Source organism: Eutrigla gurnardus (assembly GCF_963514095.1).
Source record: "Eutrigla gurnardus genome assembly, chromosome: 16".
In the NCBI taxonomy this organism is placed as follows: domain Eukaryota; kingdom Metazoa; phylum Chordata; class Actinopteri; order Perciformes; family Triglidae; genus Eutrigla; species Eutrigla gurnardus.
The window spans coordinates 22,793,916-22,820,367 of record NC_139927.1 but is presented as its reverse complement, the minus strand read 5'-3'; the positions used below and the strand labels follow the sequence as shown (position 1 = coordinate 22,820,367).

General features: G+C 41.1%; 1 protein-coding gene across 3 annotated transcripts; it reads right to left on the bottom strand.

Moving 5' to 3' along the window:
• Positions 1-12,179: 12,179 nt before the first annotated feature.
• On the bottom strand, positions 12,180-22,764 carry stxbp6l (syntaxin binding protein 6 (amisyn), like). 3 transcript variants are annotated; one of them, XM_084031109.1, is made up of 7 exons: positions 22,624-22,764; positions 21,954-22,121; positions 15,549-15,679; positions 15,182-15,476; positions 15,019-15,111; positions 12,537-12,694; positions 12,180-12,420 (listed from the first exon to the last, which is right to left on the bottom strand). In XM_084031109.1, exons 1-7 carry the CDS (start codon positions 22,709-22,711, stop codon positions 12,397-12,399), a joined length of 957 nt encoding a protein of 318 aa, XP_083887235.1. In that variant the 5' UTR covers positions 22,712-22,764; the 3' UTR covers positions 12,180-12,396. The 3 variants fall into 3 exon arrangements, with proteins under 3 accessions (XP_083887235.1, XP_083887236.1, XP_083887237.1); XM_084031110.1 differs by having other exon boundaries at positions 21,954-22,084; positions 22,624-22,735; XM_084031111.1 differs by lacking the exon at positions 21,954-22,121 and having other exon boundaries at positions 22,624-22,759.
• Between the last annotated feature and the right edge of the window lie 3,688 nt (positions 22,765-26,452).

Here is a 26,452-nt window from a genome sequence, read left to right as displayed (position 1 = left end):
GTCCTGAAAGTTGAAGTGTCTCAAATCAGGGAGTCCATACTACAGCCCCAGCACGTGCCCAGACCACAACCACCAGCAGGGGACGCAGATGGCACATCAGGGGCCCGTTTCACAAAGCAGGTTCAACAAACTCTGAACCTAACCCTGAACTCTAAATTGACCAACTCTGAGATGGGCAACTCTGAGTTTTCGGTTTCAGAACAGCAGTTTTGAATTAGTTCAGTCAACTCTGAGTATTTAACCCTGAGTTCCGCGCGTGCCTGCCGACTCTATAAAGCCATCATCAATGGAGCTCCGATACTACGATTCACCATGGCAACGGGGAGAGCGTTATTAGATATTACTGAGTGTTTATGTAGAAAACAAGCTCATCCTGAGAAAGCGGAGCAATGTAACTGCAGCAAAGTAGCGATAGTTGGCGTGGCAGACAATTATTGCCCGATCTAATGTGTATAACTGAATGAAACAGTCTATTGATCTAAAGGTAATAAGTCTTTATTTTTGGCCTTGCAGAGCAACACTGTGGTGTAATGGTTAGCAACGCCGCCCACGGTGCAGGCGACAGGGGTTCAACTCCTGTAGTTCACAAAGTAGCGCATCAAATAAATTATCGTTTTCATTGGGTGTAATCCCCCCAGGCACAGAAAGAAAGTGGTGTCAGTTGAAAATTAAGCATAAGAATATTGCACAAATACGTTGACTAAGGCATATGATTTTAATCATATTTCACATAATAAACAGTAAATATAAGCAGGTATTTCAACACAGAAATGTACCTAAACATTTCATAAATCTCCCGTTCGCAAAAACGCTAGCTCCGCAAAGAATCTGGTTGCGGATTATGTCCGCAATATGAAATGTTGAAAATGTCGGAGAATATTGTTTAGATAATATCTAATGGGATTGGAAGGAAAGGTAGGCTAATCAAAATTCTCTCCCGACACAAAGCTGCTAGAATCACTTTTATTTCCATATCGATTAGGTTGACGATGAAAAGACGGCACATTTTTTCAGAGTTGGTTCAGATTCCGGAAAAAGGCGGAGACATGTAGGGAGAAACTCACGGTTTGTTGAAGCAAACCTGCTAGCGAGCAGGTTAGGTTCACGGAGTATGTTACCCGGGTAACTGACTCAGATTTATGCTGAACTGGTTTTGTAAAACCGAAAAACCAGAGTTTCCCTCATCTCAGGGTTAACTAACTCAAGGTTTTCACTAAACCTGCTTTGTGAAACGGACCCCTGGACTGCAATTCACAGGTCAGCAGATGCAGGATTTGTCACAGAGCTACTGGTTCAATGCAGGCCGGGACACCGAGGTGGAACTGCCCAGTACCAGCAAAGATTTGCCCCACAGCGCAGCTTCCCTCCACCAAATCGTGGACAAATGAGGAGATGTTTCGGCTGTCAACAGAGTGGAGCTGAAAATTATTGCACACACTGTTACCGGTGTGGAAGCAGCGAGCACTTCCTTGCTGGATGTTGAGCAAGGGGACAGAGACAATTTGGAGGTGAGCCTTTAAATGGAGGAAGGTCACTCGCACAGGACAGGGAGTGACCAGTCACACAGCGAAGTCCCAGAAATGTGCCCACTGTAGACAGAGAGGAGAAGGGGTAATACTAAAACAGTGTGCATAAAAATGTGCTTTATTGTTCTAGACCATACCAAGTTGATAATTGGGCTGAACACAAAAACCACTGTACATCTCTGCTAACGCTACCTCAAAAAGAGAAAAACAGGCTAACGCCTGGTTCACACTGGACGCAGAAGCGCTGCGGTGCGGCACGCCGCCGAAGATTCGCGAGCGATCCGCGAGCGATCCGCGCACCCCCCGTTCAGACCAGACGCGTATTTCTCCGCGGCGGTCGACAAGCGCTTCTGCTCAGCTGTTGTTCATTCAGAGCTATTTTTTTCCATTAAACCCCGTACAATTAATACGCCATGTTTCTGTAACCAAGAAGTTTGTACACTTCTTGTATTTATCTGTTCTTGTGTTTATCCGTGAGAGAGAGAGAGAGAGAGGGACACACACACACAGACAGAGAGTGTGTATGGTAGTAGACAGTAGTAGTGCAGATATACCGTTGAAATACACATTTTTTTTTATCTACTCTTCACATTTATTAAATGTATTCTCTCTTCCTGTTTCCCAGTGCGAGTTGAGATACACAAATATGATCGCGTTTGTCAATCGCAGTATTTTATTTTGAAAATTGCTTTTATTTTGAAAACCGGATTGTTTCGTGTTTCTCTGTGTGATTTCCTGCCAGAATTGACGCGTTCACTCGCGGCACGCGCAAAAAATAGAGCAGACGCCGAAACGATCGCTTCACGGCGCGGGAGGGCCGCGCGTATTCGCGGCGCTCCGCGTCCAGTGTGAACGACACCATAGCTTAACAGGGGCGCCGAATGGAAGCGGGCTCCGCTACGCGTCTATTCGCGGCGCTTCCGCGTCCAGTGTGAACCAGGCGTAAGAGGGCCCCATTGATAGGAGAGAAACACATGGTTAGCTGCTTCATCCAAGGTCAAAGGGTTCAAGCTCTGTGGGACTCAGGCTCCCAAGTGACAATCACTGATGAGTTATGGAAAGAAGTGCACTTACCAGACACAAGACTGAGAGACATTTCTGAAATTTTGGACGTGACACCGGGCCTAGATATAAAAGGCAGAAAATGGGGAGAGCATGCCATATTACAGGTTGGGTTGAGATAGCTTTCAGGTTATCTTCCGGGGCTACATCCAAGACAGAATTGTTCCCACGCTGGTATTGAAGGGTGGTAAACTTGCTCAACCAATCATTGGCTCTAATTTGATTAAGATTATTATTGACAGTGAATCGAAACGATCAGAAATTACTCACAGGGAACAGCTGAGTGAGACAGTGAGGGCAGCATTTCCAGGCCACACAGATACTTTTATAATAATAATAATAATAATTCATTCACACACAGTCATACCGGTGGTAGTAAACTACGATAGTAGCCACAGCTGCCCTGGGGCAGACTGACGGAAGCGTGGCTGCCATTCAGCGCCTACGGCCCCTCCGACCCCCACCTCAAACACACAGCAGTCATACACATTCACAAGAGGCAAGCTGGGTGAAGTGTCTTGCCCAAGGACACAACGACCATGACACAGTGACAAGGGCGGGGATCGGACCGCCGACCCTCCGAACATTGGTCAACCCGCTCTACCAACTGAGCCACAGTCGCCCCAAAACAACTTTTGTAAAACAAGTAACTGCTGTTATTGAGCAAGACATGGTCAATCAAGCAAATGAGTATGTAGTCAAAACCAAAAGGGAGAGAATCAACATACCTAAACACCTGTCAGTCCAAGTTGAGTGCCACGTCCATATGGACTCCCCACATGAGGATGCAATACTAATCTTCGAGCCTGATGTGAATCCTCGCTGGACAGAGGGACTTGAACTGTGTGACATGCTTGTAGAGGTAAACAGAGGCACCAAAACCCACCTGTAAATCTGAGTCACCTCAGTGAGCCAGAGCAGGAGATAGCTTGCCAGATGTTAAGAGAGGAGTCTGCCTCATTTCAAGAACAGATGATGATATTGGCTGCTGTCATAGCCCTGGCTCATAGAGCAAGACAAAGTGGGAGACCACACACCTTTAAAGCAACTTTAACTGAACTTTATTTATAAATGCAACCCAAAACAACATAACAAAGAAGTCTGTAATCTGTAGAGTCAGTAATGTCTGCAGTGTTGTTTGTAATTGAGTGTGGTGATGATAACACAAAAGAACACACAAACCAAACAGGCAGCAAGTGGTCAGAGAGAGAGAAAATGTGAATGAGGAGCCAGCTAAATAACCTGGGCCTAGGCTGCCCAGGTGAATCTCGTCAGATCAGCAGCTCCACCCATCTACCTGAAATGAGCCTGCAAGAAAAACAAACAAAGGGACGACCAGGAGAGAGCAGTGTCGTGACACCCCCCCACTTAAGAGCGGAGACCCACTAGGTACTCTGCCAAAATATATCATAATAATTTACAAAATATAATGATAATAACAAAACAGAATGGACAATAACCACATTTTTCGCTTTACAGTATTGACAGAATTGACACGACCTTCCGCAGTTGGTTGGGAGTAACAAAACAATTCATACCTTCTACCGATCCCTCAGGACCATCTCACCCCCTCCGCAACCCAGGTACCTACAGGAGCATTTTTAAGAGAGCCGGACAGCCCAAAAGGAACACAGACAAATGGCAGAAATATGATGGCATTAACAATTACTCTTAACACAAACTAGAAGGCGCGAGAAAGGGCATCAGCCATTACACTTTCCCTGCCTTTTATATAGCGAATATCCAAATGATAAGGCTGCAAAAAATAATGCCCATCTCATCAACCTCTGGTTAGGATTTTGCAAAGAGCGCAAGAAGATAAGGGGATTATGGTCTGTGTACACTACAAGAGGGGTTCCTGAACTCGTATACACATCAAAATGCTGTAATCCCCAAATTAACGCCAGGGCCTCTTTCTCAATAACTGAGTAGTTCAACTGATATGTATTGAACTTTTTTGAGAAGAACCCAACTGGTCTCCCCCCCCAACATCAGCTTGTAACAGGACTGCACCAGAAAAATTGCAACTCTGCATATCTCTAAAAGACACTGATCCTGTACCTTCACACCAGCCGATCACATGGACGGATGAACATCAACTGATACTGGAGAGACTGGTTGACTGTCTGGTTGAGCCACCGATCCTTGGATTCCCGGACTTCAACAAATCATTCACCTTACACACAGACGCTTCACACCAAGGTTTAGGTGCTGTGTTATATCAAGAACAGGAGGGTAAGCTACGTGTAATAGCCTATGCATCACGCACTCTGACCAAAGCAGAAAAGAACTATCATCTTCATTCGGGGAAACTTGAATTTTTAGCTTTGAAGTGGGCTGTTACTGAACGTTTCAGAGACTGTTTGATTGGCGCCTCCTGTACTGTGTATACAGACAACAACCCACTAACCCAGGGATGCCAGGGTGAAATTGGACAGGGGGCCAGATTTTTTTCAAGTGAGACCTCAGGGGGCCGGATTACACTTTCGGACTGAAAAGGCCAAACATTGACTCAACACATGGATAGGTAGGCTATTTCAAATTATTCATGAAGGCCTACACATCAAAAAGAAATTGCATTGGCACCAAAATAGCCTCACAATGAGGCCTAAATTACATACATTACAAAGGAGGATGATTGACAGGCGCTCTCCTTCATACAATCACGTGCACACTTCATGGCTGCACCTGATTGGACGATCGCTTTCACAGCTGTCCTGTCTGCTCCGGGATTTCAAACCGACCAACATGGCGGCTCGTTTGGAAACTTTCTCTTATTTTACGACAATAGGTTGACAACCTGTTTCTGAAAACATTTTATGCGAGAAATAAGCTATGCAGTTGCTGAATCTGTCTTTATTTTAGATCGACAACATTCAGTTTAAAAGATTTTCGAGAGCTTGCGGGAGGCAGCGGCGCACCGTCTCCACACTCGCCGTGAGTCGAATGCATTGCAGGGCATACCGTAAATCAGGGATGCCAGGGTTTAAAAAAATATAAGGGGAGAATATTTTTTTTTTTATTATTTTATCTATTTTTTTTTCAAATATATACCGTAAATCCTCTAATACTGGCCTGTATTCTATTACCGGCCAGTCACATTGGCCGGGGCAAGTGTCGACAGGCAGCGTTATTTCCACCCTTCCCATTCATTGTCAGATTTTGGCTGAGGCTATATTAAAGGATTTACGGTATGCCCTGCAATGCATTTGACTCACGGCGAGTGTGGAGACGGTGCGCCGCTGCCTCCCGCAAGCTCTCGAAAATCTGCCTCCCCTGTCCATCCAAAGCTTGACAACTTTGCTGCCCCCCTCTCCCAGCTTGCTTGAGTCGCCACTCTGACTGGATGATCTTCCCTCTGTCCCATCAGATTAACCCAGTAATTGGCCAGCAACTGTTTTCTCCTTAACCAAAGTGGCATCTCTCCTGCTTCAACTTGCAAGGCACATACCGGGGATGTTCTCACAGCTCCTAAACATATCCTAAGTGCCTTAGCTTGAATTAGGTCCAACTCAGATAATACTGACTTGGATGCAGACCCATAGACCACACTTCCATACTCCATCCTAGATCTCATCAGACACACATATATTTGCTTTAATTAAGCAGCATTAGCCCCACAATCCATTCCAGATAGGCATCTCATAATATTCAGAACTTTTTTACACTTGTCTATAACTTTTGTTATATGCACCCTCCATGTCATGTCTCACTCTATGTTGTAGTTTTTGTCTCTGTCTGTTATTTTGGAGTATTCACCTGTCCTCTCGTTTCAGATCCTCTCTCCCTGCCCTTGTGGTTTCTCCTCCCTCAGTGATTGACTTCCCCCGCCCTGATTACCTTCACCTGTTTCCCATTACCTCCCCTCTGTGCATATATAGTCCCTGTGTTTTCCCTGTCCGTTGCCAGTTCGTCTTTTGTCCTTGTGCTAAGCGTTCCAGCCCTTTCCTCAGAGTTTCTAGTGTTTGACGTTTTTTTGACTTCTGCCTGTTTTCCCTCGACCCTGTATCTGCCTAACCCCTGCCGGATTTGTTTGCCTCCGCTGACTGACCTCCTGTGTACCGATCCTGTTTTAAGTAAAGACTTTATTACTTCATCCGTGCTGTGTCTAGTCGTGCTTTTGAGTCCATACAACTGTCGTCACCCAGTCGTGATACTCCAGGTAATTCTTTCATCAAAAATCACCCCCAGAAATGCAAAACTCTTAACCCTCTCCACATACTTATCATAAAGCCTCACCTTTATCTCTTCATCTACTTTCTTTCTCGTAAAGAACATAGTTTTGGTCTTCTCCTTGGAAAACCTAAATCCCCACTTTTCCCCCCACTCCTCCACTTGTGTTATTGATTCCTGCAGTTTCTTCACAATATGCTTTATATTCTTCCCTCTTTTCCATAAACTGCTATCATCTGCAAATAATGATTTACCAATTCCAGGCTGTACATTTGAAAAAATATCGTTGATCAAGATATTAAACAACAATGGACTTATCACACTGCCTTGAGGGGTTCCATTTTCTACAACCATCCTCTTAGACATTTCTGGGCCCATTTTTACCTGAATACTCCTATTGCTTAAAAAATCCAAAACCCAGTTAAACATATTTCCTTCAATCCCTAATGTGTGCATCTTGATTAAAATACCCTCAACCCATAACATATCATAAGCTTTCTCAACATCCAAAAATATTGCCACCACAGCCTCTTTGTTTACCTGAGCTTTCCTTATCTCATCCTCTAGACATATTATTGAATCTGTGGTGCTTCTCCCTTTCCTAAAACCACTTTGACAACTGGTCATCAGTCCCTTTTCTTCCATAAAGTGCATTAGCCTCCCATTGACAAACCTTTCCATTAGCTTACCTACATGGGATGTTAACGCTATTGGTCTATAACTTGTTGGCTTACTTGTATCTTTTCCTGGTTTCCTAATAGGAACAATCACTGCCTCCTTCCACCCTGAAGGAATCTTACCCTCTTCCCAAACTTTATTATATAGTCCCAGCAACTTCTGCAATCCCTCACCACTTAAGTGTTTTAACATAGTGTAGCAAATGCCATCCTTCCCGGGAGCTGACTTTTTACATTTAGCCAGTGCATTTTGTAATTCCCCTATTGTAAATGGAACATCATACTTATTCTCTGACCTTATTTTCCTTTGAATATCTCCATATATTCTTTTCGTTTCAGCTCTCCCCATTTTCTCTTCCTCTGATAAGTTATTGTAGCTATGTACTCTACTCAGTGTGTTCACCATCATCTCTGCCTTTTCTGAGTTGGTTATAGCCACCTGCTCCCCATCAGTCAAGACTGGATAATTCCATTCTCTTCTATTTCCCTCCATTTTCTTGATCATTCTCCAAACCTCATCTATAGTGGTCTTACTTCCAATTGAGCTACAAAACTCCCTCCAAGATTCCCTTTTTGTTTGTCTTATAGTTCTCCTCATTACTGCCTGTAATTGTTTATATTCAATCAAGTGTTGATAATTATGAGTATTCTTAAGTATTCTGAACGCTCTGTTTCTGTTCTTTACTGCCTTTTCACACTTATCATTCCATCATGGAACTGCCTTCCTTGCAAGTTTTGCTGAGCTTTTTGGAATTGAGTTTATTGCAGCTCTGTATATACTCTGTCGCACATTTGATTCATATCTCTCAACATCATTTGTTTCCTGGACCAACCTTAGATATGCATCACTTGTTTCCACAAACATTTCCCAATCTGCTTTTCTGAAGATCCACCTTTCGCTGCTATTCTCCGAATGCAGTATCATTTCAATATCTAGCCTACTCATAATTGGATAGTGATCACTCCCAATATTGCTGCCTCCATATACTTCCCACTCACACTTTGTGGCTAATAAAGATCTAATACTGACTCTTTACCGGTTCTGACATCTATCCGTGTCCTTCTGCCATCATTCACACACACCAAATTCTTATCATTCAGCACCTCCTCCATTACCTGACCATTATTATCTGTCTTTTCCCCACCCCACAAAGTATTATGAGCATTAAAGTCCCCACACCATACCACATTATCACTATCCTGACCTTCTATTTCCTCTAATTTATTTAAATCTAACTGTTTACAAGGGTTATTATCACTACTATTCTCTTATTACCTGCCCATGCTTCCACCACTACATATTCTTGTTCTTTCCCTATACCCAACACCTTATAAGGTACACCCTTCTTTACAAAGGTAGCACATCCCCCACCACTTCCTTGATCTCAGTCTCGTCGGATGACAATATAATCAGATATAACAAAATCAAATCTAGGCCTTAACCATGTTTCTTGTATGCACATTAAATCTGGTTTCATACTCCTGCTATCAACAAACTGTTTAAAATCTTGACCATTTGCCAACAGACTTCTTGCATTCCATTGCAAAATGATCATAATAAGTAAGCTCATCCTTTACCTGCTTCCTGGCTTGCCTGTACAACAAGACAATCCCTTATTTCTTCCCATTTTAAGTCCACCAAGCCCAAGTGTTGAGTTGCTGCCTTTGTAATAATTTGAATCCTTTCCGTTTTAGATTTAACCTCTGCTGTAGCATTAATTACCCCTGCAATGAAAATAACCAAGTTCCTCTTTTCTTCCAACTCCCTTTTCTCTCTCTCTCTGGACTGTTATTTTCTCTGTATCCATACATTTCCTGTTGCAATCTTCCCTCCATCTTTTCCTTCATTACCCCTTTTTACTTCCTCAACTCTTTTAACTGCTTCTGTGTAAGGAACTCTATCCTTCCTTTTCACACTTTGAATTTCAGTCTCTCTTCTCATCACTTCACACCCCCAGTAGGCTGCACTGTGCCCCCCTCCACAATTGCAACATTTAGGTCTTACCTCAATTCCACACTCCCCATAGTCATGCTCCCCACCACATTTAGCACACCTTTTAGTTCCTTTACATAGCTTGGCTATATGACCAAATTTCTGGCACTTGTAGCATCTTACTGGTTTATTTATGAACTCTCTTACTCTATACCTCAGAAATCCAAAGTCAAGCTCTGCAGGCAACTCTTTTGAACTGAAATGTATCAACACTGTCTCAGTTTCTTTCTTCTCAACTCACTTAGTTAGCCGCGTTGCACTCTGTACGGCCTCACATTTAATTTTTACATTTCTCACCAGCTCCTTCATATCAATTCCTAAGGGGATCCCATAGATCACTCCCTTATTTCCTTGTTCACCCACTTTCACAACTTTTACCACCGCTATTTTCCCCACATGTTGCATCTTTAATGCTTTCTCAATCTGCTCTTCAGAGTTACATCCAATTAGTAAATAGCCATCATTTAGAATTCTAGCGTATTTTACTTCACCAACCTGATTCTTAATTATTTTTGTCAGTTTTAATGGTTCCAACTTCTTTACCCCTGGCTCCTCAAACCTCACAATGACATTCAATTTCTCCTCACTTTCTTTCACTACCCTAACCCGCTTTGCTCTATGTTTCCTTCTTAGCTCCCAGTTCCCTTCATCTTGTGTCAGATCCTCCATACTACTACACCTATCCCCCTGCTCTGCCATGGCAGAGAACTTTTGCATGAGTATCGTTTACCGGACCTTTACAGGTCGTCGGCCGATACCCCCGCAAAATATTCTCCTCCCCTGGCTATCCCAATTTTCCGGCAATCCCCAAGTGTGTTGTTACTTTAGAAAGACAAAATCAAACAAAATAAACAAACAAAGCAAACTTTTAGTAAACGCTAAGCCCAAGCAAAACTTCGCCGACAGGACCCATCCACATCTGCTTTCCGTCGGAGATGACGTCAGTTCCATCTGTGGAGACGCCTACCAGTGAAGGAGAGCGCCTGTCAATCATCCTCCTTTGTAATGTATGTAATTTAGAGTCAATGTTTGGCCTTTTCAGTCCGAAAGTGTAATCCGGCCCCCTGAGGTCTCACTTGAAAAAAATCTGGCCCCCTGTCCAATTTCACCCTGGCATCCCTGCCGTAAAACCTTTAATATAGCCTCAGCCAAAATCTTCGCGACGCAAACCTGACAATGAATGGGAAGGGTGGAAATAACGCTACCTGTCGACACTTGCCCCGGCCAATGTGACTGGCCGGTAATAGAATACAGGCCAGTATTAGAGGATTTACGGTATATATTTTTTAAAAAATAGATAAAATAATAATTTAAAAAAATATTCTCCCCTTATCACCCGCGGGCCGGATGTGACGTACAGTCAGGCCGGGTCCGGCCCGTGGGCCGTAACCCTGGCATCCCTGCCTTAAACGCTCATGAATGGACTGATGGACAAGCAGAGTGGTGATTCATGTCACACCCTCCTGGATTTTGAATAAGCCAAGTGATTGTATACAGACTGCTGAATGATTGATTGGATGACATTACATACATAGCTAAATGGTGTAAATTTACTGCTGTTTGTTGAGATGTCAGGGACGACATCTGTGCTGTAGGGGAGTGTGTCATGGTTATAATGACGGTTATAATGAGAATGATAAAAATGTTAAAATGAATGATTGATCATCTGTTCTGTGTTCAACTGCTTTTGCCTGAAAATGACAACAGAGAAAGTAACTACATGTATGGAAAAAATTGTTTATTATATATCACTTTTTGTTTACAACCTTTTACTTACCTTTCAAAATTCACTTGCATAAGTTATGTTTGGAAATGCAATTGTATTTTTATTTTCTTTGTTAAGTCTGTGGCGAATCTGCTGCTCAGCAATTGATTGTTGATGCCTGTGTTTTGAGAGAAGCAGTCGGCGGATGAAAAAAAAAAGAAAAAATACACTGATGAAGGCTAACGTGTCGTGCTCGTGTTGTTCTTCCCTTTTTCACTTTACCAACGGGGCTAAACATTTGCCTCCATTACGGATTCACTGACGAGTGGGGAGAATCGCAACGCTGATTGATCAGAGCATTGCATCAACGCATAACGTCAACACCTTACGTCCAACATGCGATTCACACCGCAGAAAACTCGGCACATGAATATGCGGCAGGTCACATCTGTGCATTGACTTTACATGTAATTAGGTTGTGCAGAAAATTTGCGTCGCATTCGGTGTGAACTCCCCTTCAGGTGCACCACATAGGCTATAACAAGCTCAGAAGATTGATCTGGGAATTTACACTCCAATCGTTAGGATTAGTTTAGAATATGTTTTTAATCAGCAAGAAGTGATGCAGATATGAAGCATTTCAAGTAAAGTCAATACTTTCATGAAAAAAAAAACACTTAATGCACCTGATCAACCTGACCTTCTTAGTCCACCTGATCAACCTGACCTTCTTAGTCCACCTGATCAACCTGACCTTACTAGTCCACCTGATCAACCTGGCCTTCCTAGTCCACCTTCACTCAACCCTCGAAGACAAGACCTCTGACGCAGACAGTAACACACAGGATGTACACAGAGACAACACATAAAGTGACACAATTTTAACATGACACTGACATTAGCAACACAGAATGAGGGCAAAGAGTGGAGAGTAATGTCAAATCAAACACTTAGTTAATTAAGTCCAAACCATGTGGAGAACCAAAAACATCCTGATCACACAGATCTGAAGTATTCAGTACAGTAACTGTCACAGGAAGCTGTGTTTACATCTAAGTACACAAAAACAATGTTAAATCTACAAGTCCAGCTTTTTGTTTATTAAAGATAGCAGATTCAGAGCGGACACAGCTCAGACGATCCTCCGACTGAGTGAGATTAAAAGCACAAGGACATATATTTAGTCTTCTTTGATGACGATGAGCTGGTTGTATCTGCACGGCTCCGACTGTGTTGGTGTCCAAGTTACAACAACAGACTCTACTTTGAATACTTCTGTGCCAGCTGCACGGGGAATAAAACAAAGACAACAAAATACAAATACAGTAAAATAAACAAATCTGAACTATAATTTTCATTACATATATAATAAATGATGTATCTGTATATTTATATGTCACCTTGTGAGCAGTGTCTGCAAACTGCTGGGCTTTGTGCATCAGTTCCACAGTCTGATTTTCAGCACGAGTCAGTCTGTCTCCACGTTCCCCCAGAGCCACATTCACCCTGTGGACTACATTACCCATAATGCTCTCGGTGGCACGCTGCCCCGGCTGACCTGTTCACACACATAAATAAAATGAAATTTATTTATTTATTTATTCAGAGTAATCGTTTTCTCATTGCAGTTTATTATGTGCTCTTCCACTCAACAGGGTAAAATGTCAACATGCTAACATCAAATTGTTATATAAATACCATTACCTAAGCTAGTGTGTGTGTGTGTGTGTGTGTGTGTGTGTGTGTGTGTGTGTGTGTGTGTGTGTGTGTGTGTGTGTGTGTGTGTGTGTGTGTGAAAAATTGCTGGTGCAGCTTCAAATATACAGTTGGGGAAATAATGATTTGATCCACTGCTGATTTTGTTAGTTCACAAGATTACAAACAAAGAAGAAGTCTTTCATTTTATGGTACTTTTATTTGAACAAATAGAGATGCAATATCAACAAAAAATCCAGACAATATAATAAAACACACAATATAAAGTTATAAATTAATTTGCATTTGATTTAACAAAATTAGTGTTTGATCCCACAAACCAGCTACAATTCTGGCTCCCACAGACCGGTTCTATGAGGCACACAGATGAGTCCTGTCACTTTAAGAAAGTACTCCGAGTTTATGGGTATAAAGACACCTGTTAACAGAACCAATCTCTACAATTCTAACCCCTCCAGCACCAAGGAGCAAAGGACTTTCAAGGGACATCAGGGACAAGATTGTAGACCTGCACAAGGCTGAAATGGGCTACAAGACCATCAGCAAGGAGCTTGGTGAGAGGGAGACAACTGTTGGTGCAATTATTACAAAATGGAAGAAATATAAAATAACCATCAATCACACTCTGCCTGGAGCTCCATGCAAGATCTCCCCTCGTGGAGGGGATGATCATGAGAAGGGTGAGGGATCAGCCCAGAACTACTTGGGAGGAGCTTGGTCATGATCTCAAGACAGCTGGGACCACAGTCACCAAGAAAACCATTGGTAACACACTATGCTGTAATGGATTGAAATCCTGCAGTGCCAGCAAGTTCCCCCTGCTCAAGAACACACATATAGGCCCGTCTGAAGCCAATTAACACCTAAATCATTCAGAGAAGCCTTGGGAGAGGGTGATGGGGTCAGATGAAACCAAAATGTAACTCGTTGGCATAAACTCGACTCGTCATGTTTGGAGGGAGAGAAATGCTGACTACAATCCAAAGAATATCATCTGTCCAGCACAGAGGTGGAAACATTATGCTTTGTATCTGTTTCTCTGCTAAGTGACATGGAGGGTCTTCCAGCATGAAAATGACCTAAAACATGTGGCCAAGGCAACAAAGGAGTGGCTCAATAAGAAGCACATTAAGGTTATGGAGTAGCCCAGCCAGTCTCCAGAGCTGAAGCTTGGAGTTGCCAAGCGACAGCCTCGAAACCTTCAGGATTTGGAGAGGACCTGTAAAGAGCAGTGGACCAGAATCCCTCCTGAGATGTGTGCAAACCTGGTGACCAACTACAAGTAACAGCTGACTTCAATGCTTGCCAACAAGTGTTTCTCCACCAAGTAATAAGTTGTGTTTTGGTTGGGGATCAAATACTTATTTTCTTCGATCAAATGCAAATTAATTTATAACTTTATATTTTATAAGAACACAGGTGCACCTTTTTTTTGCAATTTAAGAACATGTCATGAATCAGATGTAGATTTTTCTGAGGAACTTTCAAATTTAAGAAAAAACGTAGGAAGATATTGGTGAATGAGGCCCCATGTTCATTAACTGCACAACTGATTCCATGTGAGTGTGATAGTGTCTTTACAATAGGTCAACTGAGGTTGAGCAGGAGGTGCTGTTGGTGTCTGGCTGCAGCCTGACACGTCTCCCACCATGACACTGTCCCTGTCCGCGGGTTCAATGCTCTCAAAGCCTCCTAAATGACCGCCTATTGTGTCAACCTCCCAGAAATAAACAATGTGTCCACTCATCTGACCGCCACATCACAGAGGCCTTTCTGCTGCAGCACAGTGAGGACAATGGACAAAAAGGAAAAGCCAGAGACAAGTTACCTCGCTAAGCCCAAATCCTGCTTCGTAGTACAGGCCCCAGGACCGGACTTGGGCACCCCTGATTTAGATGATGTCAGGGTCAGACCAGCCAATATCAGTCTGATAATGATCAGACAGCACACAAAAGCTGATAACAGCCTTAGTGTTGTCCTTGTCCCCTAGCTGTTATTTCTGTGTCAGAACATCAGGATCAGACTGGTTGTATGTTCACTCGTACTTGGCCAAGAGGTGATTGTGATTTTCTAAGACTTGACAAAGTTCCTACAGAGCCTCAGAACACATTCTACGTACCATCCACCACTAGTGAACCTACATTGTGACTTTAATGGGTGCCTTACCTCGAGCAGGTGATCGACTGTGGTCCATCAGGTTCTTCATGCGGCTGAAGAAGACTTTGCAGCGGTAGATGAGCAGGATCATGGTGCAGGCATCTAAAACAACATGTGAGAGCTGGAGTCATTCACGCAGGAACTGAATCATTTCCAGAGATGATCAGATTACCTCCGGTCAGTTTGGACTGACAGTTAATGAACTCTGTCTGTCTGGGAGGAACCAAGCCCTGCAGGGTTCTGGGTTCAGAGGCTGGTGAGTCACTGGGACCAGCTCCGTCCCCACACTGAGCACGCTGACTCGCTGTCCCCTGGTGTCCCACCTTGCCTCGACTTCCTGCTCTTACCCCCCAGTAGGTCTGGCAGGCATGGTACAGGATCTGAACAAAGATACACTTGTCTGCTGATGACCTAGCTGTCCACTGGTCCACAGCGTTGTCAAAGACCAGGTCGAACTCTGGGCAGTCCTGGAGAAGCGGAACACAGCTCAACATTTGTAGAATTTAGGATTAGAGACATGTTGGTGGAGCGCAGCAGACCTTGTTGGGGTTGATGCCGTTGACCTGTCGCAGCTGCTCAACCTTCCACTGTGTCCTCCTGTTGAAGGATGAGCAGCCGCCAAACTGCTTCACCTTGGTAATTAGGAGCTGATGTGGCCTCTGATTGGTCACTAAACAGAATGCATACAAAGTATGAAATCCTACTGAAAGCCATTGAAGTTTGTCAATGTAAAAGATAATTTTTCAAGTCCCCAATGTCAAAAATGTGTTGCATGTTTGTCACTGAAACAAGGTGGTTTTAGTCCTTCAGCAGTTTTAGGAAATGTTCATCCAGTTAAACGAGAGAATGATTCATTAAAATGACAAATCATCTATTTCACATGCTCAACACTCGTCTACTCTATTAGACACACAGAGAAGTTAATTAAACTCATCTACTGAGAACACCTGTAATTATTTCCAGGTGCAGGTCACCTTGCAACCTACATAGATAGCTTCTAAAGGTATTAGCACAACAGTTAATAATGGCAAACTGGGAGGACAACAATCTGTTGACACAAATCAGTTTGTTTTCAGACCGACATGTTGAACAGAGCTAGCTTACTGCTACCTACTCACAGTCGTCTCTCTACACCTCAACCAATCATTTGACGCTGACGTCCTGCTCTCCAGATTAACTCCATTTAATTCTTATTCATGAACAGGAGTCGGTAGAGGAGCAGGATTCAAGGTTATTCAAGTTGATTCAGGCTGTGTTGGAAATGCCAATACTAACGTCCTACTCATACTAAAGTGTGACATATATTTGAGTATGTAGTGCGTCTACATACAATATTATGTAAATTTGTGTATGCGAGAAATGCCCGGAAGTATACTGCATTGGCAAGAATTTATACAGTATACAGCGGACCTTGCTAGATAAATTCAACTTCCCCAAAATCCATTGCTGCTCTTCTGACTTCTGAAACTTTTCGATAAAAGCGGATGATTGCGGCGATCTTGGCAACAGCCAGCAACAAACCACGTACAAATGTAAGTATACTCTAACACGATTTGTATGTTTTTAGCTGACTTTTAAATCGTAACGTTACTTTATTGTTACAAATCGAAGATCCTGCTAGCCGGCTAGCCTACTGATGCTAATTTACCATAGAGGTTAGCGAGCATCAGCGAAGCGGCAAATGTGCCGTTTATGACGTTGCCTAAGAAGATAATGCTCATCTTAAAAGGTGGTTATAAAATTACTTATGGTGATTAGTAACGCCGTGCACCGTTCGTTAAAGGACCGATGCAGACACTGAGCGCCTCATTCGGTGGAGGGAACGATGAGGAGAAGTTCACTGGCAGGAGGAATGCTGCTATGAGAGGCTTCACGTAAGAAATGTTGTATTAAATATTGTAATTCTCATATGCAGGGCTCCGTTTAAGTTCTACTGTTGTGTATTTAGCTACTCAATGATATAAGGTTGAAAACCAGCGTATATAGATGGGAGATGTACTGCTCTCCTGAGATGTCTACCTGAAACGTTTCTGTTGAAGTGTCATTTTAATCGGCAAGAAATCATTGCAATGAGCTGTAACATTTTTCTACGTGCTGATCCCCTTCATATAGATTATATATTAAAGAACATGGGATGGAGGGAAGGTGGAGCCCAGATTGCTAAAGAAGAAGTAGGAGAACATGAAGCAGAAATACAAGGTGAGTTGGAAGCAGTTTAAAGTGTTGAACACTATAGCATAAAAAAAACGAAAGATGAAGTTGTCTTTCTTATAAATAACCAGGCAAAGACAGTGCTGGGTAATATCTACAATGTGTTAAAACATCAGAGTCCATTAAGCTGATCCCATGTGGAACAGTATTACAGTACATATTATAATATATCACTAGTGGTGAATAGTTGATCTAAACAATGATTATGAGAAGTGTTTGTATATGTTGTTTGTAGGAACTGAAGGTGTCAGCTCTGAGGGAGGAGAGGTCACTGCTGCACACTGGAAGTTTTTGTTGTCATGGATGAGGTGATGGAGAGAAGACCTGCTATTACCCCACTACACCCCAATCTCCTCAGCCATGATGCCTACCACTGCAGCAGGGTCTCTCCTCAAGAGCAAGAGGGAAATAGACCTGCAGGCCTAAAACAGAGTCAACAATAATATATATTCAGATATTTATTATTTAGCTTTGTACAGAACATCAGATATATTCATAAAACATTTAACAGGAAACATTTGACTGTAAGAACTTATACCATGTGGTATTACTTATAAACTCCACCACTGACAAATAAAACCTCAACAATAATCATGTTCCTGCAACACAGGGATCTGGACATTTGGAGTAGACACTGCACCTACGAGCCTCTGAGGATGTCCCAGGATTGCTGGAGCCTCTGAGGATGTCCCAGGACTGCTGGAGACTCTGAGGATGTCCCAGGACTGCTGGAGTGGCTCGTTGGCTTTGTCGCAGTCATCCCCATCACCACCGTGAAACTATGGACATGGAACCCATCTATGCTCCCCTCGTAAGCAGTGGAGAAGGTTCTCCTTGGAACAATGGAGATGGAACCCATCTATGCTCCCATAGTAAACAGTGGATGAGGTTCTCCGTGGAACTATGGACATGGAACCCATCTATGCTCCCCTAGTAAGCAGTGGATAAGGTTTTCCGTGGAACTATGGACATGGAACCCATCTATGCTCTCCTAGTAAGCAGTAGATAAGGTTCTCCCTGGAACTATGGACATGGAACCCATCTATGTTCCCCTATTAAGCAGTGGACAAGGTTCTCCATGGAACGCCTTGAAAGACGGAGGTCTTTCCTTAAATCCCGTTCCCCAAAGTAGAGGCCCAGCGGGGGAACATAAGGATTGACCTGCTGTACGGCCCTCTGGCACCAACCTGTAACAGAAAACTTAAGATATTACATTTATTCTGAATGTTTTCCTATTCATTTGTTGATAAACTACTTATTTCTTCTTATTGTACATGTATTGCAACCTGTATATATAACATGGATTATTTGTCTAATAAATGATTCACTAATAACCCACTACTTGTTTTTTTTTTTTATCCCACCAAACTCATACATGATATTATTAAAACAACTTAAATTAGCCTGTATGTCTGTTGATTTTGTTTATGCATGCATATGCCTGTCCATTGATGATCAAATAATAAAGGTACTTATGTGAACCAGACATATTACTTACTTCAGAGGGAAATCTAAATTCCATGTACATGTGAATAATGTAGCCGACGGGCCGATTGCCTCCGTCGTCTCCGCGGTGAAAGTGCTGGTGATCCGTGGTCAGACGATCTATGAACGGACGATTAATGATCGATAAAAGCTGCTTAATAGTCACGATCAATGGTGAGTGAAGCAGCTACTCAGGTAAGAGGAAGAAAGAGGGAAAGCGTGGGAGCACGCAAATATAATAAACTGTAGAAAACATTTAACAATGGTAATTTGACTTAAATTATATTTAGAAATATTTAATTAAGTAATAATAATCATGCTTTATATTTTGATAAGTAATTTCCATTAAACGGGAGCTAGAACTGCAAACGTAATCGATTCAGTTACGTGAGAGAAGATGAGGACGAGATGTCAAAGTTTAAAACAAAAAACTGTAGTATGAGATGTTTATACTAACAGTGTGAACAGTCTGAGGGTAAGTGCATACTCAAACATTGATTTAGTAGGCAGTATGCAGTACGCACACATTGAGTATGTAGTAGGCAGTACGTTAGTATGGCATTTCCAACGCAGCCTAACTCTGTTTTCAGTCCTGTGACGGTGGTTCACTTCTCACCAGGTAGATCACCATTGTAACTAATGTTGCACATCTAACCTGCTCTGGTTAAGTTCAAGATAAGAGATCAACTCATTTAAAAGCACATGGTCACACACACCTTCTGTTGCTGCAGCCAAACTAACTAACTAACCCTGAATGTTTGTGTGTTTCTCATTCAAATCAATTCCATGTATTAATATTACCCCAAATCACAAACCTGCCTCAATCTCTACAATCATACAAAGTCCTCTGTCCAGAAATATGGAAAACCAATCAAAATACTGTATGAAGAACAGACACTGAAGACGTGCCTGTCTAGAACTGCAGAATTTTAACTATCTTGGAATTGTTTTGGATAAACTCATAAAATGTTTTGTAGAAGTGTCAGTGGGCTAATCTTCAAACCTGTGGACCAATCAGATGCCATTTAATAGAGTGCCAATGTTTTTGCCTGTTTCCATTAAAACAACTTAGATCTCAAGGTTCTGGACAAGCAACCACTAAAACATCATCATAACAACATCCTAAAGATGTAGACTCTCATTTTGGAGCGTTTGATTAACGACTCCATACACTTCCATCTAAATGTGTCAAATTCATTACACTGCCACTAACAGTAATCGTAGTAAAGTGTATAAGAGGAAACTGTAAACTGGTTCTCAATTAGAGGCACAATCCTCTGGTTTTGTTTGTCTGTCTGAGTGTTTTTGTGTTGTCATGGATGGCTGTAATTATATGACATAAACTATCAAGAGTTGGATATTATCTTCATCTACATACAACATACAGAACACCCGACACTGCTGCTCTACTTGTCCCTCATATAAATAAAAATGAAAGGTTGAGAAGAGAGGTAAGGTGTTGGATTACTGATAAAGAGAAGTTAAGTTTCCTATTTGCTCTGTAGTTGATGGTTCACCCAAATCTGAATCTCTGTTGTTTCAAGTAAGTTTACCCAGCTGAATCATTGTCTCAATATGTGCAGTTCTTTCATCAAAATCGGATGCAAGAATGTCCTTCCTGTCTACTCGACCAACACTTACTACTATGCTGCCAATCAACTAAGCAACACTTTTAATACATTCCCATACAACTCAACTCAAATACACCCTCAATTACTTTTCCAGGGAAAACAATTTTTTTCTGGACCAACGGTTTGAGTTTGAAACATGTTACTAAACAAAACTAAGTGTGCTACAAAACTACATAGTTAGGTTTAGACATCACAACTACATAGTAAGGTTTAGACAACATAACTACATAGTTAGGTTTAGACAACACAACTACATAGTATGGTTTAGACATCACAACTACATAGTTAGGTTCATACATCACAGCTACATAGTTAGGTTTTGACAACATAACAACATAGTTAGGTTTAGACATCACAACTACATAGTTAGGCTTAGAAATCACAACTCCATGGCTTAGACATCACAACTACATAGTTAGGTTTAGACATCACAACTACAAAGTTAGGTTTAGACAACATACCTACATAGTTAGGCTTAGACAACATAACTGCATAGTTAAGTTTAGATACCACAACTACATAGTTAGGTTTAGACATCACAACTACATTGTTAGGCTTAGAAATCACAACTCCATGGCTTAGACATCACAACTACATAGTTAGGTTTAGACATCACAACTACAAAGTTAGGTTTAGACAACATAACTACATAGTTAGGCTTAGACAACATAACTGCATAGTTAAGTTTAGATACCACAACTACATAGTTAGGTTTAGACAACAACTACATAGGCTTAGACAATATAACTACATAGTTAGGCTTAGACATTACAACTGCATAGTTAGGTTTAGACAACATAACTACATAGTTAGGCTTAGACAACATAACTACATATTTCGGTTTAAACTCAAAAGCTACATGATTAGGTTTTGTAAAATGACTATGAATTAAAACACAACAAAACTACTTGTTTCTAATGGTGAAAGACTTGTGTTTTTCATCCAGACCTCCTCCCTACATGGACTTCCATGGATTAATTTGTGATATGTCAAGAGTGAACATAATCCACCACAAAATATTTTCACATAATTCACAATGTAGTTTAGTTACGTTTGAATGTAACGTCCTCTACACCGGTATCATGTCTCACAATTTGACGACGTTCAGCATGTTATCTCTAGTTTACTTCAGAACTCGTTCTCGCCATCCTCTGCCACAATAACGCTTGTAATTCCTTCCACATACGTTAGATTTATGACTAAATACCTTCATAGAGTACATGAATACTATGACAACCCACCCAGAGATTGAGTGTCTTTATCACACTATGAGAGCTCCTTGACTGGTAAACAGGAAACAAGTTTAGCTTAAGACTTTGTTGAATTATGTTGAATCATAATTATTCTTGTATATTCAATGCTATTAAAAAACAATGGTTACGGAAAGTTCTAAAATGATTATCATCTGTGAAAATAATTAATCATTCTGTCACTAGTCTTTCTTTAAATATACTACTGTACATTTAATTGCACATTTTTCTGTAATGAATGAAATGCAGCCAGCAATACAACCTCTTTCTTACAAGATAAAAACAATAAGTTCTGTTAATTATGTTTTTTTTTTTCTTTTATCATGGAGCTGCAGATGTTAATTTTGTTCTAAAAGTCAGACTGAACCTGAGACACAGATGAATGTGGCATAGTCTCCTTTGGCTCGTGCAGACAGGAAGGACATTCTCTTCCTTTTCCTCCTCCACACCTCCACCGCCACCAACATCCGCTCATCACGGGGGGTGAACACCTCTTTGCTGAGAGCAGACTGGATGTTCATGGTCTTCTTGAGACCTGCAGGTTGCTCAGGTCACATTCAACATTGATCAGAGGAACATTGTGATCACAGCCCTTACAATGTAGACACAGTCCAACAATGACTTCAAAAATGTTATATTACAACAAATTAATATGTGTGAAATATGAGATCAATTTAAACATGTGTAGAGCTGAAATTATTTGTCAATTCATACATTTTTCAATGGACAGAAATGTTGATCATTTATTTTTGAAGTAAACACAATGATTTTTCTCTCTTTTATATCAGCGAAGTCACCGTGATCATATGTTATACTACTTTCTGTTATTTCAGTGACTTAATCTGACAAATAATCGCAAGAGTGGTCTTTAGCCCAGCACTAAAATAAAAATATACAAATCTATGTGATTCCACACAGCGTTTCAACTGCCCAGAGCTCCATGAAATAAATGATATTTTATATGAAAACCATAGTTAAACAGCACTAAAGTAGATAATGACTGATGGTTCTGCTGTATTCCTCAAAGGTTAACCCACCTGTTCTTGTCCGTTTCTTCTCCAGTCGCCGACAGTCTGACTGTCGCTTTAGTTTAAATAAATTAAGTATTTCACGGGATTCCTTCATGAATGGACCAGTGCACCAAGCAGTGAGCCTTGCTATGAAGGCGCCAATAAACCAGAGTCCGTCCCTTTTCAAGAGGTTGACATGCACGTGGTGAAAGGCTGGATGACAGAGAACAGAGAACTGCTGTCTCATAGACGGAGGGGGGGTGGGGGGAGTTTGGGGACATAAATAGGGGTTACTATGGCAACAAAAGCCCTGTCTCTTTTATGTTTCCTCGAGGGAACAGACTATAACAGTAGAGATAAGCAGAGGTACATCAGCAACCCAGAGAGTAGGGAAGACATCACACACATGGTGAAAGATGAGCAGCCATGATTGGTTGGGGATAGGTCTCTGTCTCTCTGAGTCTAGAACCACCTGATCTGACATAGTGACCAACATACCGACACTAATACATTGGATGGAGTCTGACCCAGGAGTAAGACTGTCAAACATGGAGACAGCAGCAGTCCTTCTTGTGTGGTGTTCATGTTTTTTTTACTCAGCCACTTTCAACAGGTCTGGGGCCTCATTTATAAAACTGTGTGTTACTAAAAGTGTGCACTGATTCAATATTTAGAAATCATTTTGATTTAACATACGAGTTGAATTTTAAAAGAAAGTGTTTATGAAACAATTATCACTCAGTACAAACGAAAATAACACTGCTGGAGTTCATCTTCATGATAACGCGGATCTAACGTAATATATGGAGTGAAATGTGTGCGAGTCTTCAAAACTATAATAGTTCTTCTCACATTTACTTTCTACATTCTGACTTCAGTTCACCACAGATTCCCCTCCAGTCTCCAGAATGTGCGTATGCATGCCCCAGAGTTTGCTTCCATGTACGCACACGTTCCCATCAAGTTTGGTTTTTATAGTTCACAACCTTTGCTTGGAAAGTGGTGTACGCACATTTCCAGCCCTGTTTTGTGCATTTTCAAGATTTATAAATGAGGTCCCTGGTGGTTTTCTTGATCTCAATTACAACCAATATACAGTAGGTAGCATGTGTGGTCAATATTTGCAATTGATCTTGTTTTATCTGAAACAAATATAAAACATACCCTGCTTTATAGTCTATTTGACTCGGTACATTGTCTGTGGGTGATGAGACCAGTTTGGATTTGGCAACTTTACTTCTCTTCAGCAGGTGCATTGATTCATAAGTCACATCTCTGTTTGTGTTAGTTTTTTACAATTGCTATGACAATTTTTCCAATACTTTTAACAAGTTTCCTAAACTCTTAACACAGTTAGCACAACATCCATGTGTAAGCGATGCAATTAACACATTTCTTGTTGTTTGTCACAAAATGCATCCAGTTAACACAAATTTAAAATGCTTTAACTTCTTTTACACACAAGCTCAACCAAGACCAAAACCATGGATTTTTACTGCCACATTTAGATCCTCCAATCAGCTGCTACTGGTTGCCCCTAAAACAAAACTAAAAACCAAAGGTGACCGAGCCTTTGTGGCGGCGGCCCCTAGGCTCTGGAATAACTTGCCCTGCTCTGCCGGATCATTTGAGGTTTTTAAATCTTCCCTAAAAACACACTTTTTCTCCCTGGCTTTTAACCAAGTTTAAGTTACTTAGCATTTATCTTAATTTTTTGTAATAATGGCATTATATGTATTATATGTACGTTATATGTATTCACTTTGGTCAACCTCGGTTGTTTTTAAATGTGCTTTATAAATAAAGTTTGAGTTGAGTTGAGTTACAAATGCTTTGATACAGTGTAGATTGAAACAAATATGTTGCCTGTATTTTTTGGCCAATAGTGTTTGGTAGGTGTGTTTAGGAAAATTGTTAAAAGTATTGAAAACATTGATTTAGAGATAAAGCGTAAACAACTGTAATACAAACAACAGTTACTGGAATATAACTTCACTTCTGTGAGGACGTCTCCCTTTTACCAGCTACTGAGCTGATATGCAATAATGCAGCTGTTACACCCGGGGTTTGGACAAGAGAATGCAGGAGACCGTATGAGAGCAAGTTCAAAGTCTTTATTCCTCAAGCACAAAAACACACAAAATCCTACTCAAAAAACCAGAGGGCAGAGGCAGGTTGAGTGAGCAGGTGAAAAACTGGCAGAGCTCATGCAGGATGGGAAGAAAATCATCTGGCAGCATTGTGAAGTCATGACAGGGTTTAAGTGGAGGTGTGGTGATTGCTAGAGATGCTGGCCAGGTGTGTCTGATCTGAGTCTGGGAAACAAGCCACGCCTCCTGCCCGACCTGAAACAGAGAAAACAAAAGGGGAGGGGAAAAGCGGAGGAGCAACAAAAACCTAGACCATCGCAGCAGCATTACTCCTGTGAGATTGTTGTAAATAAATAAATATTATATCCAAAGGTATTAAAAGAAATGTGACAAATTTAAACAATATCATACAGTCAAATACATGAAACATAGAATGGTTTATGAACAAATGTAGTAGATGTAGATGTAGTATATTCTTTGTTTTAAATGATGTTTCATTCATAAAGTTTTGAATCGTCAAATGTGAAATCCAGTAGCATCATTTACACCAAACTGCACCTTGAAGAAGTAACGGCATCGTATATTAATAAAATAACCAACGCACAGTTCCACCGAGTAAAAACATTTAGAGTTTCATCAAACTTCACAGCGCCTCATTAATAATGATGGTCTATAGCAGGAAATAATATCTGACTAATGTACAGTTGAAGCAAACGTGTTGACTTTGCATTGTTCACTTTTGTTAAAATTACAGTTAATTTAAACATAGTGCCCTCGACGAATACTTTCCCTTAAAAATCCCAAATGACAACAAAGAAAAAACAACTAAATCAGTGTTAAAATACTGAATAAATTATGTCTTTGAATTGTGGACTATGTAAACATGTTGTGTTTATGGTTTATAATTCATAAGGGGGTTTTTACTGTTTAATCTGACCATATCAACGAATGGAGGCCACCGGGGAGACGTATGTCCTTTTATTTGAAAGACAACTCAGCGATCCATCAGAAACAGTACAAAGATGACTCCTCCAACAACTCCTTGATTCAACTGCAGTGTAACGTTCAACAAAACCAGATATTTAAAAAAAATGTAACGAGTGTACTGTCTTATCGAAGAATCACAGTCACTTATTATGTGACATTAAACCCTTATATCACCAATTGTGCTATGCAAAGCTTTTTTCTTTTTCTAGAGAAAGTTGTAATTTAATTCTCAGTGTAGTGAAAGGGAAGGACGTCCTAACAAGGCTTCTTTATTGTTGTATATATGCAGAGAGGCAACCGAGCTAGCCAGCGAAGCGAGCCAGCCAGCGAGTCAGCCAGCGGGGCACACTGACATGCACCAACATGCACTAAAAGGAACGTGTCCAGCCGGCTATGTCAACGAAGAGAGGAGACGCTCGGTTAAAAACATATAAAAATTGTTGAACATAATGTAAGGAAACATGGTTTGGAGTAAAATAATAAGCACTGTAAACATGTATTACATTGTTATGGTAAAAATATAACCTTCATGGCAAATGAGAGTTTTTCAATTTGTCATTAAAATCATTTAATGAAAACTTGTTGGTTTGCATGCCCATCATTCAATCAAAATAAAGAGCCTGTCATACAATTTATATGCACATGGCACATATTCATATCATGCTTGTTTGAGCCATTCATTCTTTAAAACAGTCGAAATGCTTCAAGATAAAAAACAAAACAAAAAAAAAACATTTAAAACCAATTTTTTACTTTATTTTTCATTTCAACTGTCAAAC

Excerpts from the sequence above, each read along its gene's own strand:
- stxbp6l (XM_084031109.1), bottom strand. The coding sequence starts at position 22,711 with ATGAAGGAATCCCGTGAAATACTTAATTTATTTAAACTAAAGCGACAG. Across the intron at positions 15,680-21,953 it reads CACATTCATCTGTGTCTCAG|TGACCAATCAGAGGCCACAT; the intron begins GTTCAGTCTGAC and ends CATTCTGTTTAG. Across the intron at positions 12,695-15,018 it reads CAGTCGATCACCTGCTCGAG|GTCAGCCGGGGCAGCGTGCC; the intron begins GTAAGGCACCCA and ends GTGTGTGAACAG.